The following is an 18,633-nucleotide window of genomic DNA, read 5'->3' as shown; positions in this document are numbered from 1 at the left end:
GTTTGCAAGATGATTGGCTTTAGTCATCAGTAAATTTCCATTTTGGCTACTATCCGAGGTTGTCCAGGGTGGTAATTATGATATTGTTTCATGGTAACAATGGTATTGTTCCACTTGAGCTATGATCCAGGTAGGGGAAGCTTCAGAGTTGTCAGAGATGACGAATTATCTCTTGTTTCTGTTCCCTACCTTGATCATGTAGCTAGTGTCCCTGGTACGGTCAGTGTTGTTACCCACCTTAGCCATGCAAGAGCGCTTGGTATGGCCAAGGGACGCTTAACCGCCCAACTCATACACAATGGCTAAAGCTTAACAGAAGGTTCTGAGATCGTATCGTAGCCCAGAGGAAAAGAAGGGGGGAGGAATGCACCACCACACTCCCAAAGGCTTCACATAAAAAGACAAGCAGTGTAGTAAACCTGTCAGGGACCACAGAGACGCTAGACCATCTGACTACAGTCTTTTTGGGAAGCTGGTAAAGCAGAGAAAGATGTTTTAGAATGCCCTCACACCCAAATACATGACAGGCAGGGAGATGCCGCCTCAATTAACCTCAATACCACTCCTTACCTGACGAAGGGTAGAGATGCTAGGTGCATTTTACTGTCCCCTCCCATTCCCCAAAGGCTTTGGTTTGAAAGGCAGTGTGGCCCAGCAGTCAGTATATATCTGGTCTTACCAAGATCTGTGCTCTAATTCTGCCTCCATCACCGACAGCCTCCATGACCAGGAACAAATAATTTCATACTTCTGTCTCTGTGACCGCTTTTTGTCTGTCTGTTCTGATCAAACACAATTGTTTCTTACTATGTGTTTCCACATGCTTAGTTATGGTGAAGAGCTGATTTTGGCTGAGGATAAGTGACATAAATCAAAATAATCCTAGGTCTACAGATCTGACATGCGTTTTTCAGGTGGTGCACTCATCACTCAATTAGCAAGATTATACTATTTGTTTCTTAGCAGAATCTATTAGAACTATGAATATCTCAGTGTTCCTTATTTGATCTAATAGAAATATCATTTCCTCTCACAAGAAAAGCTGTTATTACACTGGTAAAAGATGTTATACTGTTCTTTATCTTCATTTAAAGCTATTTCCTTTCCCCAGTTTAGGACTAGGAGCGCATAAGTTTGAGCCATCAGTCCAAATAGCATAGCAATGGACAAAAATAAATATACGAACCTTAACACTTAATTTGTCTTTTCTTACTTACCTTTGTTTCTAGAAATACTTTCCTCTTAAAGAGCTTGCCAGCCTTTTTTCACTCTCTGTGTTAAAGAAGGAATTAAGGCAAAAAGGAACTAAGTGTGTTGCCCAAAGTCATCTGCTCAGTCTGGCAAATTCAGGACTAGAAGTCAGCTGTCTGGTCTTTGATTTTTATGCAAGACTTAGTAAACAATACAGAGTTCCTTCTGCTTTTCCGTCCTTTTTACATAAGTCATTTTTGTAAAGTCGGTGCTCTAATCCTCTTTTTTCTTCTTCACTTCCTTTCATTATCTCTGCAATCGCTCTGCTCTGACACTTTCTGCTTATTCTTTCTTACATATTTCAGTGTATGAACAAGATGTAAAGAGGCAGAAGGATACGCAAGGTTTGAATAAGATCTTTTTTGACAGGCTCTTTTGAATTCATTGAATATAACTCTTCAGGTAGAATATGGCTGCATGTTGTATCAGTAATACCTAACTGTAAATGCACTACATTCCTACTTGGTTTCTATGCCGCGCAAGTGCTGCTTGCGGCTGCGGCAGCGACCAGCCACGGCCCACAGCAACACCGATGGCTCCACGCACTGTAGCAGAGCAGTTGCTGCTCACATCTGTCACTCAGGTCTCAAGACTGAGGTTGAGATACATGGCACAGAAGAAATCTTGGTCTCATGGGAACTCTTCAGGAAGATCCTTCAAAGTGACGCACATTTAATGCATTAATATTTGGTTGAAAGTGCAAAATCAGACTCTTGCAGCATGTTAAACTCTCAGAGTCACGTACATGTTCTGTACAGTCTCATGAACACATGATTTGACTCAACCAGTTTGGACACTATTCATTTCTTGTCTTTCTTTCCCAGTGGTGTTGTCAATGAAGAAACCTTCAAAGAGATTTACTCTCAGTTCTTTCCACAGGGAGGTGAGTACTTGGCAGATGTAATTAGTACTACAGTATACACAGAGTTATGTTCGTTAGTTCCTAAGTCTGACAAAAAAGCCAGTTGTTCAAATGAACAAGTTTGTTGTCTCAAGCTCTGTCTGAACTCAAGGGGTACTTCCTTGATGGCTAGACACATTTTAAAGTATATATTTCTGAATGAAATGCAATGATATATACAAGAAGTCAGTCTTCTATTATGAAGTTACGACCTGTGTTTGGGTACCTTTGAAGGTTTCTCTGAGTAGGTTATTTCTTTTTAAACTTTCTACACAGTCTTCCCAATTCTCTTTTATTCCATAAAGCCTTTCACAGTAGGAATAAAAACTGTAGGAGGCACTACCGGTACGCTCTAATATCGATGGCAGAACCGCCTTGACTTCTATGGGGTTTCTCTGCTTAAATGAGGGCTTTTTTTGCTAACCTTCAATTAATTAATTTCCAGGGCTTTCATTAATTTCTTTATCTTCATTATCTTTTAGTGCAGTGAAGGTAACACAAAAATGTATTACAGATTTTTGCCTTGAACCTTGGATTTTCTTTTAATTTGAATTGTTTTCCTCTCTTTTCTTCCTCTTGCTTTTACTATTCAATCCTCCTTCTCCATATTCTCCTACAGCTCTTCAATCTTCATCTTCTCCCACAGCTCTTGAGATTTGCATGTTTCCCTGGGACTGCTCATAGCTCTTTCTTTTCACTTGTATTTTAAAAAAAATACACTTAATTGGTAGGAACAAAACGCCTCCCAATTAGTTTTATTTTGAATAAAGACCTAGAAGGTAAAGAGCAGCATTCAGTGTGGATTACCATCACTGAAATCCTTAAACGTAGGCAGACTCAATAGGGAAGAACAAAAGGCTAAAAGAGTTGACCTGCCTACTGATTATGTCTGTATCTAAGCTTTTAAACCAGGCTAACAATTACAGTTTCAGATACTATATTTTTTAGTTACCCTGGCTAGTGAAAATAATTCTCTGCATGAGATTTATTACACCTTTATTACACTTAAAATAATAATAATTTAAAAATGGTATTTCCTATTGTTACACTCAAAATTGTTTATGGGCAAAGAGAAAGCACACCTTTTATACAAGTAAAGCTAAAATGTATTGTTAGAATAAATGTAATCTTAAAAGCCTAATCTTTATTAGTCCAGACCTAATTGTTACAGAAAGGAAATAATATTAATGTAGTTAAAATTGATATATACTCAATTCTTAGCTTCCACCCCTTTTCCTGGTGTTAATGCTCACCCTTCTGCTGCTTCTCTGGGCCTTTAGGGCAGTGGCATCATTTGGGCGAGGAGGTGGGGACTGCAGTGGACTGTCAGCATCTGGAGTCCTTCCCCGGGAGGAAGGATGTTCATGTTGGTGCTTTCTTCTTCCTCGCTCTAGGATTCACCTGGGGTCACTTCTACATGTTTGCTAACACATTTGACACCTTTCTTTTTCTCCATTGGTTTGCAGCTCCACATTACATCCAAATTTATTATAGGTGGTACCTTTTACATGTGTTAGATACTATCTCTTTGTTCTTTGCTATCCCTAAAAGCATTTTTGTTCAGCTCCACACCTGCATTTCTTTAACTGACCACGGGTGAGTTGTTTATAGCTGAGGGGTCTCCAGTGCCAGCCTGTGCCCCGTCCCCTCTCATCCCACACACGCTCTCCTCTGCGCTGCATCCCATCTCTCTGCTGCTCAAGGCCTCTGTTAGCATACAAGGCAAAAAGTTCTTCTCTCCGCTGCATCGTTATGTTAGAGTCATAAAGATCTATTTCTACACAGAATAACTGCTTGTTTCTGCTACCCGTATAAAGCTATAGCTGCACCACAAGAGTAAAACCAATCAGCCTTAGAAACCTGATCAATTCCAGAGACTGCTGTCACAGCTAAACCACGGGAAACAAAGCTGCAAGCTGACAAGCCTCCGCCCTGGGGCAAGCTCCCTATCAAACTTGTGGCTTCTTAGTAGCAATGGCAATACTGCATTACAGGGGCACACGCTTACACTGTTCACTGCAATTTCAACAATGCCTTTACTCTATCTGCAACAAGGGAGATGATACATTTTTCTGAAGAGAAAAAAAAAAAAAAAGGTTTTTTTTCTTGCTTCTTTTAACTTTAGTGAAATACAGTAAAAAGTTAGATTTTTAGCAGGGTAGAAAATTATCGAATCCAGATAATTCACTGATCAGTAACAGCTGTTGTTGTGTACTAGTAACAGGATTTTAAACTTTCTCAATAAAGGCATTTCAGAGATCTCAGCAAAGAGCACTGAGAAGTGGCCATCAGAAACTGTCCCCTTCCTCTCCCCATCCTCCATGGCCTCCATGCAACAGTGTGCAGCCTTAGCAGTACATAAAAACAGCACAAACAAATGTGAAAGCCTTATGTAGTTTTCCTCAAAATTTCAAGAAAAATATTCAGTGGAAACAGCAGAAGAGCTGAATCTCCTTGAAAGAGTAACAGCTCACATCAGTAATCCTTTAATTTCTGTGGGCCCACTGAGACTTGAACAGTTTTGTGTAGGTTTTGTGCTGTTTCGTAGGTGCCTGTGTTGACTTTTCCCATTTTCTGAGAGGTATGGAGCCAAAGTCTATTTTTTGTTCCTCACATTAGCCAAGGTATCTTCAAAGCCCAATTAATTGCCTGTGTTTGCATATCCCTGCATGATAACCACAGGGTGAGATCATCGTATTTAAGTGTCTAGTTAAGCAGCTAGACTGGAGACTTAAATTTTTGAATGTATTGCCAAAATAATGTGTGCAGCTGAGGCCTTTAAATTTCAGTTGCGCTTAAAAGATTGTTTTTATGTATGTCTGAATATTAAAGGGGAAAAAAAAATTTTTGAAAGTTGTCCCCAAATTAAAACGTGTCGTACATGTAGATCTGTGCCCCAATGGTCTATGTAATGCAAAACCAGATAAAGCATGATGTATCGTGATGACAATTCATATCTGAGCAAACAGAATGATGTTGTGTAAGATTTTAAGCTTCAGGGTGACCAAGCAATCACCAAAAAGTCATTTTCCAATGTTATCCAGCAAGTCACTTCACCAAGCAACTTTCAAGCCCATCCAGGATAAGGGACAGGCGGAGTAGAAAGAGGATAAGGGAGCCACAGTAAGAGTAACAAAGGAGATGACACAGAACTGCAGTAAAATTGATGTATTTTAAAAGGCAGAAGTAGCTTTGTAAAAAGCTTTCATGCGAGAAAGGCACTCCAGTAACTTCTTTTTAGAAATACACGTGAATGAATAGGCCCCCAGCATTCATGCAATGGATTGCCTGAAATATAACTTGGGATTTGTTCTTCAGCTGGAGAGGTTGTAGATAAGAATCCAGACACTGAATAATTATTACACTCCTCCTCAGTTATGAACAGAACAGATTATATTCATGGTTTCATAAGGCATACTCTTGGATGTATAATGACTACCATTTCTTGTCTCTGATGTTTAAAAGGCTTTAATGGTGTATCTCAAAGGTATTCTGATTTAATATCTGTTCCTGTCTCAACCTGTCAAAACATCAATTTAGCCTATTAGTTATGATACCAGATCCCTGAAAAGAAAACATATTTTATTTAAAAATTTAAGCTTTTGTCTAACATGATTAATGTTCAAGATTTGGGGGGGGCGGGGGCAGGGGGAATCACATTAAGTAGGTCTAATTAAAAGACTAGCGTACGTCATCCTGCAGTGTTTTTGAAGGCAAAATTTCTGACCAGAATTGCCTGAACAAACAACTCTGGAAAAGACCCCTGAATTTTTATTTTTTTCAGAAGGGGTTACTAGAAAGAAAAGATTTTTCAACTGGAGATTTTTTTTTCCTATACCATCATACAAAAAGAGTAGTATATTTTGTCATGTATGGGCAACAAACAATAAAAAACCTCTGTGTTAACCTTTGAGTTTTCTGTAAATCTACAGAAAATAATTAGGAATATTTTACATGTCTTTAAGAAATGAATGCCAAGAGAAGGGGAAGCTATTTAAAATTCAGTTTACAGTAATTATACCTCTATAATATGTTTTTTCCCTGAAGGTGGTTTGCATAGTATAGTCTGTTGCACAACAGAAGTCTCAGTAGATTATAGAAAATATGACTATTAAAATCCTAAATATAAACTGAAGGCAACAAATTTACAGTTTTCAGTTAAAGTGGGAATTTGTCTGCTAGGCCATGCTTAAACAATTACACTGATGACTGGATACATGGATGAATGAATGAATGTCTCAATAGCGTTTTTTTTTTTTTTTTAATTCTCTGAAAATGCATTAACGGACATAAGATTTAAAGGTTGCAGAGTTTTTTCTTGTTACAATTATTTCACATCATATGAAATTAACATACTGAAGTAAGACCAGAGACTTTACTTACTAATATCAGGTCTGAATCTGTGAAGTACAAATTTTTGAGTTTTGGTATATTTGGTTCCTCAGGGTCAAGGTGGCATTTCAGGTGAATGACCCAAGACTATCACTCGGTTTAATTCAAAACAATATTTTGGGTTGTGACAAATAAAGGTGTTCAGGATTAATACGAATGGCAAAGTGGTCTAGTGCCAAGAAATCAGAAAAAAGCATCTCAGCACTGATGAGGTTTTTCCATGATAGGGGGGGTTTGCCCTGCAAGGGGGAAGCAGATTTACTAAAAGTTTGTGAGGTTAATATTAATTAACCTAAAATTAATGTAAATACATGAAGTAGAAAGAGCAAAGAAATAAGTATTAAAAGTAAACAATACCTCAGCCTACATTAATTTGCATGGTTTTGGGGTAGGGAAAAGACACTGAGGAATGTTGACTTCCCACAACCCCAGCAGCTTGTACCTCACAGCAACAGGGCAGTCTCTGGAGAAGATTTCTCTTTGCAAGATATTACTCCTAGAGCAGGTTGTGCCTCTCAGAAGGCATTCAGTGGAAATGGAAAGATGGATCTTTACAAAAACTTAGAGGCTTGACAGATTTATATTCATGCTGTCTTCTGTTTCTAAAATGAGTCAATATGCACTAGTCAGTAGGTTTGAAAAGTATACAAATAATTAGTGAAGGGATCCCTTGTTTAAGGTCATCTTTCAGAGTCTTATTGACCACTTCAGTTAGTCACAGCCAGTTTTTCCAAGGTTTTTAAGCACCTAGCTCTCATATGATGCTCATGGGAACTAAGCAGCAAACCAGCTTTAAGAATCTGCTTCTCTGGACAGGATTTTCTCTCACCTGTGGGTGAGCATAGGACCCGAGCGCACCAGCAGCTTTCTGACAAGATCGTCTTCAACCTGGGTAACAGACCTGTCTTCAGAGTAAAAACGATACGCCAGATGCACAGATGGCAGTGTCTGCTTCCCTCATTTAAAGTGAAGAAATGAACACATCTTTCTTCTTGAACATATGAGATAGATCCCCTGTCACGGTCATTTAACTGATAAAGTTGCGTTCCCATTAACACAGGTTGTTTCAGTGTACAATAACATGACTTCTTTGCTATTCATTCACGTATCAGTGGTTAGTAGAAATGGGAATGAAAATGAATAAAGACATTCTAGACTAGAATTTTAGATTTTCTGTTTGTAACAGTGTAGCTACCCACATACTTGCACTTAAAATTTATCATTCTCCCCTGCCAAAAAAGAAGTTTAAACTGAATTGAAAATTTAGTCTTGCTATCAAATTTTGGTATCAAAATATATTTTGGTATCAAATTTTTTCATGGAATGAAATTAAATTAAGATGTGCTTACTATAAATTATTTTTATTGTTTTAAATTGTAGATTCCACAACTTACGCACATTTTCTGTTTAATGCATTTGACACCGATCACAATGGATCTGTAAGTTTTGAGGTAAGTGATACTGTTACTTCTTTCTCTGCAATTGAATATTTTGCCATTCCTTGTAATTAAGTCCAGTTTGGAGACTTTTGTTATATGGCTCACATTATGAAAAACTTAGCTTATATGACTCAAGTTCCATGTTTTTCCAACGTATTAACAAAAGTCATTATTATTATTTTAAAATTGTATATCTGAAAATGGTAACTCAGACTGTGCTGCTATGTAATGTTTTTATAAATCTGTTCATTTAAAGGGTAACCCAATTTATACATAAAATAATCTTTATCTTCCTCCCTGTGTCTGCAAGGTGAGAAGGACTCTGAGCTACAACTAATGTTATGGGGATGACTCAGCCAAAATAGGATTGCTCGCACACTCTATTAGTTTTCAGGAGAAGGCTCTACAAAAAAAAGGCTTTAAAGCAAATGTATTTAAAAGCACAAGAGTTTGAACTTCATCCTTCCTCCATTTAACTGCCCAATCTGTTTTCAAAATTCTGCCTTTCCCTGCTAAGGCCAATGTCATCGCCTGCAAAGGCTGATATCATCAATGCAATAACATAGTAAAAAGGGCAACTCACTGCAATAGTTTAGGTGAAAACAGGGTGTACAAAAAACTGTGAAGGAGCCATTATTTTAAGCTATAGATTTAAAAAAACCCCTCAGTTCATCTGCAAAAGGATATGTTTGCTTTGTCATGTTTTGCTTTGTTTTACTTTGTTTATAATGGATGAATGTTATCCTTAAACCTTGAGATTGGATTGTGATAAATACACCCACTTTAAATTTGTTTAAATGTCCTATACCTGTTTTTATGATTTACTTGAGTGAATGATGTTGTGAGGTCTGACAGAAATTTTTTGAAAGCATTTTCATTGCTTTATTATTGATGTAATATGGAAGGAGAAGCCTCGCCAAGCAGGTGCACTGCGATCAGAAATCTATACCTCAACTGGGACTATAACCAGATCATTTTCTGGGGGATTATTTCCATTTATTTAAAAAAACCATGAACCCCATCTACTTTTGTCTGGGTAGCTGAAATCAATAGGCTCCATACGAAACTAGAAGCAGGAACGGAGGTTTTATTCACATCTTCCGTACGTAGGCTAATTCTACAAGGAATCCTTCTAGTCAAATCAGCAACAGCAGAGGCAATGAGAGAAAACACTTTTAGCATCAGTATTTGAGAAGTATTTCTGCTGTAATCATTAAGAATAATGAGAACAAAATAAGGTTTTTTAACTTTCCTGGACAATTTGTTGACATCTGTATCTCATACAGAAAGCCTTAAGAAATGCAGTAGATATGAAGCCCTTTGAAGGGATTTGAATATCTCAAAGTGCAGATCTGTGTACAAAAAAAGGCTTTGGAATAAAATAAATCAGGAAAATAAAAGAAGCAGTGGTTTTTTCATGCCAGAACAGACATTTCCAGCTTACTTTTGTTCAATATCGACTCAGACAGAGCGATCCCCACTTTGATATTACTTGCACTAATTGTGAATCCAGCATAATTCCACTGCTGTCTAAAGACTCTTACTTCTGTGTCCTTGCACCATGTAGCAGCATTATGCTTACAAACTGTATGACAGTCATTCTAAAAGCATCCTCCTTATGTTAAAAATGCTTAGGTTTTTTCTAATCATGTTAAAGTTGCTGCGAAATGTGAAAGTAGATATTGTGAAATGTGGAAAATATAATAATGCCATTTTTTTCCTGCTCCTTTTTATCCTACATGTAACTATGCCATATTCTTTCTATACCAACCCGTACTCTAGCTTTCTAATTTCCATTAGCAAAAAACCAGCACAAAAGATGGAGAAAAAGGGGGTGATTTAAAAATTTGGAAAATAAATAATCATTCATCCCAGTTTACTTTCTACATCAAAGCGTAGGAGTAAATACAATTTAATATAATGATCTATAACGAAAAACACTTTTTGGCTCTCTTCACGAAGCTGGTGAAGGGTGAGGAGAACAAGTCTTATGAGGAGCGGCTGAGGGAACTGGGGCTGTTTAGCCTGGAGAAGAGGAGGCTGAGGGGAGACCTCATCGCGCTCTACAACTACCCGAAAGGAGGTTGTAGCGAGGTGGGGGTTGGTCTCTTCTCCCAAGTAACAAGCGATAGGACGAGAGGAAATGGCCTCAAGTTGCACCAAGGGAGGTTTAGATTGGACACTAGGAAAAAAAAAATTCTTTACTGAAAGAGTGGTCAGGCGTTGGAACAGGCTGCCCAGGGAAGTGGTTGAGTCACCAACCCTGGGAGTATTTAAAAGACGTGTAGATGAGGCGCTTAGGGACATGGTTTAGCGGGCATGGTGGTGTTGGGTTGACGGTTGGACTCGATGATCTTAGAGGTCTTTTCCAACCTTAACAATTCTATGATTCTATGTAAAAAGGATATGAAAATCTGAAATGGTACTGAAAGAATGTAGGTAAGAATGATATTTTTTGAGTGTTGCACTCTCCTTTTTGTAATGAAGCAGTGGTAGCTGGAGTTGAGGGGAAGAAGAGAGAATTTGTTCTAGTTTTTTGCTCTTTTTTCCTCAAATTTTCAACCATCAACAATGAAGTGTTAGACTTTGGCACAACTTAAACACACACCTTCATTGGATGAGATTGCTTGATCAGGTTGCTATGTCCTTAGGGTTTTGTCATACCTAGATCTGTATACTCTCTGATAAGAGTCAGGCTCTCCAACTGAAGCATTTTACGCAGCATAAAAACAAACTCATGGAAACAAACTAGCTGTTCCAACCTATCTCTCCTTATCCCATGATTGTATCAGTTTTGCGACTAACTTTTTTCATTAGTTATGCCAACTAGTTTTGCTTTAACATGAGGGACAAACAGAGTTTCAGAAAACCTAGTGACCCAGCTATTGAAGGGCTCTTTTGGCATATTAGTGAACTGAAGTTCTTTTTTCCATCAGAGACAGATGTGAAAGCAAGGTTTCCACTTGCTGCGTGAATACTGTAACTGAACCAAAATGAAGATCTGAACCTCAAGGTTATTTACAGAGTCAGGAAAATTGAGGCTAATTAATTTCAGACATATAGTCAAAGGTAAAGCACATTGCACCCACATGCAAATATCCAAATCAGTATCCTTAGTTCGTTGTAGATGAATATTAAGGCTATTCTAAATGTGATCTTGATGAGAGGAAAGTCACTCAGTAATCCCACCAATTCTCAGTGCCTTAAAGTACAAAGCTGTGCCCAAATGCAATGGAGATGTTTAAAGCTTTTTGTAATTTTTAATCAAAAACAAATTTGTACTTGTTCCTCAAAAAAATGATTAACAATTCTTAGCAAAGTTGTTGGTCATTTTCTGATTGCTTTGTTCCTCAGTTGTTACCTGAGAATTTTGCACTAAATAATTAATTAACAAGCATGTTAGCTGAGTTCCATAGGAGAGTCTGGAATTAACCTACCTTGTTATGTCTTATTTTATGTCTTAAGATCAAACACAACTTTGGTATTTCACTAATCATAACAGTGATAAACAGTCATTGTCTCCAAGGCAGTAATATGAGGGTAGCAGTTTAATGAATGTATCCAAGTGTGATTCCCTGTGTTCAATACAAAAAGCCTTTTTCATGTCATGTAGGAAATGAGCTAATTTTTCTCAGACAGTGGTGATCTCATAAGCGGTTTAATACCAGCTGGTGTAAAGCAACTACAAAGAAATATGTTTCCTCTTAACAGCAGCACCTCCTCGGTGACTTTTGGTTTACATGTGCCAGGGCTCCACCACTTCTGTGACCAACATTCATCACTTGATTCCTTTCCAAAATCCTAAGGGCTAAATCAAAAAATGGATTTAGGTGCCTGCCTACCTACTTCTTCTGGCCTTGAACAAGACATAAAGGAACACATGATCAGGTGGAATAATTTTAAGCTTTCCTATGGATTTGAGACAGCACATATTAAGCTTGTTAATTAATTTATTAATTAACTAGTTCTCCCCAAAGATTTACTGAGGGATAAAGCAATCAGAAAGTCATCAACAACCCTGCTAAGAGATAATTAATCACTGCTGGAAAAAAAAAAAAACAAATATGAGTTAATCCCAGATCACAACCAGAGGCTTTATACAGCTCTAGTGCAGAACTGAAATGTGGGCAGGCTGTGATACTGAGCGAACAGAATCTCCAATAGAGGTGCAAGGATGCTCCATTTTGCAACCCTTCAGTGAGACGTTCCCCTTTCTTGCAGAATCAGAGTTAGGCACAGGAGAGTTTGGCATTTAATTGAGGTCTTCACAGGTTTTTTTTTAGCTAGAAAGTTGGAAATAAGAAGCTGAGGAAAGGAGTAAAGGCAAGTACCAAAGCACAGACTTCTGTGCTTCTAACTCTGCTGTCACAGACTGAAGAGAGACCTGACCTAGAGTTGTGTCTCAGTCCAGAGCTTTAGGCTCCTTTGTGACCCTAGATCAGTGCATCCCTCCTTAGGTGCACAGCTGAGCAGCACTGTCCCTTTCAGAAGACAGTGTTGGCATCCTTAGGGGATGCAAGTGTCCAAGCAGTACTGTGAATCTTGCTTCAAAAATAAATAGGCTCTAAAAGCAGAATCCCCCTCTCTCCACTGGATTACTATCTTAACAGCTAGCATAGCTACAACGCTTCTGACCCACACATCGCCTTCCACCATGCAGAGCCTTTTCCTCTTTGAGGATCTAGCCCAAAATACCCTGTGGATTTAGCCTATGCCCATTGAATCAGATTTTTCATTTCTATACAATTTTTTTGCTATATTCTTAAATTGCGTGAAACTAAATATGTAGAAAATATATCCCATCCTAACTGGTACTTATTCAAGTCATCACAACTTCCTCCTATGATAAGTCCTTTCTATTGTTCCTGAGGTAGATTCCTGCACAACAGGACAACACTCAGTCAAAGGCAATGCACCCAAACTGACCTATGTATGATTTCCAAACATGTTCATGCCATACGGAAGGAGATGGCCCACTCTTGCAAAGTTTAGAGCACACATCTAGAAGGTTTTGAGTTGTCTCAGCTTTTATAAGGACATTCAGTCCCATGCAAAACAGCATAAAGTCAAGTTTTTTTGATGCATGATTTTTAACACCGATGATAGAAGGGCAGCCTTGCAAATGGGGATATAAATGATGCCAGGAAACCAGCTAACATATGGGTAGTGCATCAAAGAAAGGAAGAAAGAGAAATAATCAGGAAAAGAAAAATAGATATGGTTTAGATAGAATACATGCAAAAATGTTGCTGGTGCCAAATCAAAAATAAATTCAGAGTTCTGAAATATAATACTCTTAAGAAAATAAAGTTATTGGAGACCTTTGCAAAGGACTTCAGGAAAAGCTGTATCAAGAATGTAAAACAGTGCAGAAGAGATGTAAAGAAATGGTACTGAATTAAAAAGGTTAACTGCTAATGCTGTAATGTGATCAAATCTGTTCTGAATTTCTTGAACATTTTAATACTTAATAGTACACTCTTAAAGAGGTGTTTGGAGATTTAACCCTGTGACCCTCAATTAGTCATGGAGATGTAGACAAGACAAGTTGAGCAAAACTCTCAAGATTCATGTATCCATTTACCCCAAAGGGCACATATATCAATAACACAGAAATTTATGACAGACTAAGAAAACCCAGAGCATACCTCTTGAATTGTTAAAAAGACTGAAGCTGTCAAAACAGCTGTCTGTGCCTACTAGACCATCTGAGGCCGTGATATCTGTGTATGCTCCACTGTATTGGGTATACATACCTGGCTGTGCGGTACATCAAACCTTTTTAATTTATGTCTAACATCCGTGCAGTCTTTTCCATTTTTCCTGTTTTAAGCAAATGCATAAACTTTGCTGGTGCTGATAAGAAATTTTTCAGATTTTATAGTCTCTGCTTTAATGTTACTCTAAGACTTCCTGTATGTCTTTGCCAATGACGTAGAAATGCACATTTAAATATAAGCTCTGCCATATTCTGCTCAACATATAATGGCAATGATTTCACAGATACACGGGTTTACCAGCTTTTCAAATACAAAAAGGTGGAGGAGACAGTTAGGAAAAAAAAGCCATTGTTTAAAAAAAAAGTTAACATGCTAAGAAATACAGAAGACAGGTGATGACACATCCCAGTTGATATTTTCTCCAGTCTGGAAGATGCTCACTAAATGTAAATGAGGTTTGTGCTGTCAAAAGAATATTAATTATGAAACAAAAATCTATAACCAAGTACTATATATATATAATCTCAAAAGTCTTCTGATTTATTTCCGTGGAATAGCTTTACAGCAATAGAGCACTGGCAGGTCACAAAACCGTTAAGGTTGCACATGGACACATAATAAATACTATTCCCTATTATATTTCCAATAAAAGGTTTAAGTATTATAGCATACATGAAGTTTCAAATGTTGACTGCAGCAGATTGATCTAAGAGGTCTGGGAACCACATATTCCACTTCCAACACGGTATAGATTTAACAAGAATTTAACGTTCCTTAGTAGATAGTCCTCCCAAAATTGGTCTTCTGTGCTTAGATTAATCTAACTCCCACTTAAGATTTTTTTTAGACCATTAAACCATGGGGATTGCTTTTCCCTGGTATTAAGTTCAACAGCAACTGCTTATGTAAGGCATTTCGGAGGTTAAATCCACTAACAGAAAATTATGGCTTATGTTATAGAAAATTACTCAATTTACTTATTAATTATGTGTGGCATACAGGGCCTAGATTATTAATTATTTAAGTAATCAGCAATCCTTAACACTTACTATGAAGCAAAAGAAAGAAACAACACATCTTTTTAGATTTCCGTGCTTTTGACGAATGCATTATTCTGGATTTCTGAGTGTTTGTGAAAAACTGCTCAATTCCAAACTGACCAAGACCTTTTGTCTATTTAGGATTTTGTTATGGGTCTCTCAATTCTACTCCGAGGGACGGTACAGGAGAAACTGAACTGGGCTTTCAATTTGTATGATATAAATAAGGATGGATATATAACTAAAGAGGTAAGGTCTACTTTTTACACTAATCACTGAAACTAAAGGTTGCATATGTAAGTCCTGCTTTCAAAGAAGAATGGCTTCATTCTCAAATTAGATATGTTAAAAATAAACATATAACATATTATGAAACTAGACATGCTAAAAAATAATTTTCTCATTTTAAAGGTATATATAAAAATTGAAAAGGGAAAATCATCGCAGAAATTGTAAAAGGTCAGAATTCTCCACGTACAGAAACGTTTGGCTTCAACTTACGCCTGTGTATTGACACATACAGTCACTAGAATAAAGTAGTTCAGTAGGATATTTGGACAAAAAAGAATTAATTAAGTGGGCCACAATTGTTACCCATTTTATAAATCCACTTCTAAAAATTTTTACTTGAAACAGAATTTATATAAAAAGATTCCCACATCTTTCTCTTTGCAAGGATTTAAACACATACTTAAATTACAGTGGCACCAAATGAGTGCCTTCATAAAAATACATGGTTTTTCAAAATTGGGTCTTTATGTAAATATATATATATTGCACTTATAATTTTACACTTGTAGAAAAACGCTTTGTGATTATTATAAAAAGGAGATATGTAGAATAATTTCTCACCATACTGGCAGACGACTTTTTAAATAATTATTCTTATCGTTTTCACAAGCCACTCTATTAGCAAAATTCAAAGCTTTTGATATAAAAGGAGGAGTCTTTGCATATGTGCAGGTGTGTGCATGGGTGTTTCTATTTTCTCTAATGAAAACTCAGTTGTAAGAAGCTGTACTTTGACCATTCACTTGCTCTTACAGAACTTGTTTTCCTGTTTAGTTTTATTCACAAGACCTCAGGACATTCTTCCCACAATCCATGAACTTGCACATATTCTAAATAATTTAAAATCGAAATCATACATCTGCATCTATTTAACGAGTTTATCTATGAAAGCTGAACTAACATGCTAGAATTTCTAGGAACTTCTTGAAGCTGTTCAGTCATAAAATAACAGGCACAATCTCAAAATTTTGCTCTAAAATGTAAATCCTAAAAATCATTTATTTGTTCTGAGTCAAAGCAGTGTCTACAACGCACCTTGCGTTACACAGGCATATTTTTTCTCTTCAGGAAATGCTTGATATCATGAAAGCAATATATGATATGATGGGGAAATGCACCTATCCTGTTCTGAAGGAGGATGCACCTAGACAACATGTGGAAACATTCTTCCAGGTGGGTCAGGTAACATAGGGAGCCAAAAAGACTGCTGTGTTGGTAGGTATGGAAAGATTTTAATTGTTGTAACAGTTTTGCATATCCTACCAATTTTGTAATCCTTTTTCTTCTCTGTGGTTCCATCCCAAGTTTCTCAGATCTACTCATTACACCTTGCTTTGTCAACAATAAGCTCCTTAAGCCTATTCTAGTGTATCACTTGCTACATCTTCACAGCATTTTGGCCTGGTTGTTCCTAGGCTGACACATAACTGAAATGAACAATAAAAAGGACTCGTTTTATACAGGATTTCAGGAGGATAAACATACATTCTTATTCTTTCTGAACAGAAAATGGACAAAAACAAAGATGGAGTAGTTACCATAGACGAATTCATCGAGAGCTGCCAGAAAGTAAGTACCCAGTGATAAGTATTGAACTTGTATCTGTTGGCTCATGCTATCCTAGTGCTACCCAGATTTCTGGAGTGACAGTGATGGTAATCCTAATGCCAGGGACAGTATTTTTCCAAGGCAGAGTATTTATGTATACCATTACACTGAAAATGTAAATAAATTTGTGACCTGAATCTGTAGTAGAGATGTTATATACAAGCTGTCATTGCTTATTAGACAATTGTGTCTGCATCCCCTCTCTAACAGCATTTTGCTTGTACTTGACAGCAAAAAGTTTCTTCACATTCAGCTAAATATTTATTTCTATCTTCTGCCCATGCTGGGGAACACATTCCTGTTACAATTGGCATATAGTCACAGCAATAATAATAATATTGCTTGAAAATTTATCATCTATAGAAGTGTTTCTCAAACAGCGAGTAATGACTTGCTGGAGGCCTTAAAAAGGGAGAGTGCAAGGAGCTTTCGAAGTGTTGGATGGCAGGAGTTAACAGCAGGCAAGTTTTCTCAAGGCAAGGGAGTGAGAACCGATTGTGATTATCAATTGCAAATGTTTACGCTACCCAGGTGGCTGTTAATTTCCTTCAATGGCTCAAAGCAGCTCATTGCCTCTTGAGCCAGGAATGAGAATAATACAGCCTGTTTTCACTCCTCTGCCTTTCAGAAACAGGCTTGCTTTCAGACTAGGAGACGATTCGAGGAGAGATAAGTTGTATTTTCAGAAATTTAAGGAACCGCTGTTAATTTGTCAGTTAAAAATTGCAAGAAAAAGAAACATGATATAGTACAAAATAATGATGACAAGTCTTTGGCATGATAAGAGGTTGTTAAGTACTGTAAAGTGTCACATTGGATTTAGTGATAAGATAGGCTTGATTACATTATGCAAAATGATATGGCAAATAAAACCAACACTATTTGTTACAATGAGAAATATATGGAATCATAGTAGTGTTCTGCTGATATCTTAGCCTTGTCCAGGCTGACTCTGATTAATACGAAGCTGACACAGACCAGCAATATAGCCTGTGTGTATTGCTTCTTATCTCCTATACCAAGAAGAGAGTAGTAGACAAGAGACAGGAGAGAACAAGACTAGCAAAATAAATGCAGTTAGCGAGTGACAGATTTATCACCATTTGCAATAGGGAAAGCTGAGCAGGAAATAGCAAAGATGCTCTAGAATTGGTAAATTTTTATATGCATTCGTAGTTATTCTTTGGGATTGCTCTCATGAGCACAGCTATCTAGTAAGTGATTCTCTGATTGATTTTAATCCACTGATTTGGGGGGATGAAAGAAAGACAACAGCTCTTCAAACTATGGCTGTTCTGTATATGCTTAGCAATGGGTATTGAATAGTGTCTTATCTGTCGGCAGTGCTCTGTTGCATTGACCATCATTCTAGCTTGTCAGCCTTGTTCAATATGAACGAAAGGCATTTGCTCTGCTAAAGCTGAGTGATCATCAGAAACAGAGATGAGATTTATTTCCTGGCTGAGGTCTGCAGAGTTCTGCAAATTAAATGTAAGATTAATCTGGATATGACAGCCATTATGGTGATGGGCTGAGTGATTCATTTACAAAGAAAATTAGTACCTTCAGTAAGGAATTGCCTGCTGTCCTTTTCCAATGTGATTCACAGTTTCTCAGTTCTGTTAGAAAATTTATTTACCTCTTCTGAGTATTCAGAATACATGCAAGAGAGATGCTCTCTAAACCGCTACACAACAGAGACACTGTTCTCATCTTGCCACTTACCTCACCTTCACTTGCTTTTAACTTCAAAGGTGGCAATGTTTTTTGATACAAAAAGTATCTCACAGCCTAATTTTTTGTCTACCTACTAAAACCGGTTCTTCTATTAAGACCTCTGAGCTGCAAAGTGTGTAATTCATGTTTATATCAAGATTTGGTTTCAGAAATGAGATTTGGGGTTAGGATTCAATCCAAGCCCTTCAGGAAATTTGATTTGGGAGTTAATGTGGCTTCAGCCTTTTCACGATTACACTTTTCACAAAGGACAA

General features: G+C 37.3%; 1 protein-coding gene across 1 annotated transcript in view; it reads left to right on the top strand.

The window, feature by feature from the left end:
- LOC104082355 (Kv channel-interacting protein 4-like) overlaps positions 1 to 16,603 on the top strand; it is a gene marked incomplete at its 3' end in the record, with an annotated part of 50,681 nt that extends 34,078 nt beyond the window's left edge. The window contains exons 4-8 of the mRNA XM_009585458.1: positions 2,076 to 2,134; positions 7,925 to 7,995; positions 14,885 to 14,992; positions 16,103 to 16,207; positions 16,541 to 16,603. Of these exons, the coding sequence (XP_009583753.1) occupies positions 2,076 to 2,134; positions 7,925 to 7,995; positions 14,885 to 14,992; positions 16,103 to 16,207; positions 16,541 to 16,603 (406 nt within the window). The remainder of the gene's footprint in view (positions 1 to 2,075; positions 2,135 to 7,924; positions 7,996 to 14,884; positions 14,993 to 16,102; positions 16,208 to 16,540) is intronic.
- Between the last annotated feature and the right edge of the window lie 2,030 nt (positions 16,604 to 18,633).

The sequence above is a fragment of the Fulmarus glacialis genome, unplaced genomic scaffold (assembly GCF_000690835.1).
Source record: "Fulmarus glacialis isolate BGI_N327 unplaced genomic scaffold, ASM69083v1 scaffold8739, whole genome shotgun sequence".
NCBI classification, from domain to species: domain Eukaryota; kingdom Metazoa; phylum Chordata; class Aves; order Procellariiformes; family Procellariidae; genus Fulmarus; species Fulmarus glacialis.
Note: the sequence above shows the minus strand (reverse complement) of the source record. Positions and strands in the feature narration are given on the sequence as shown.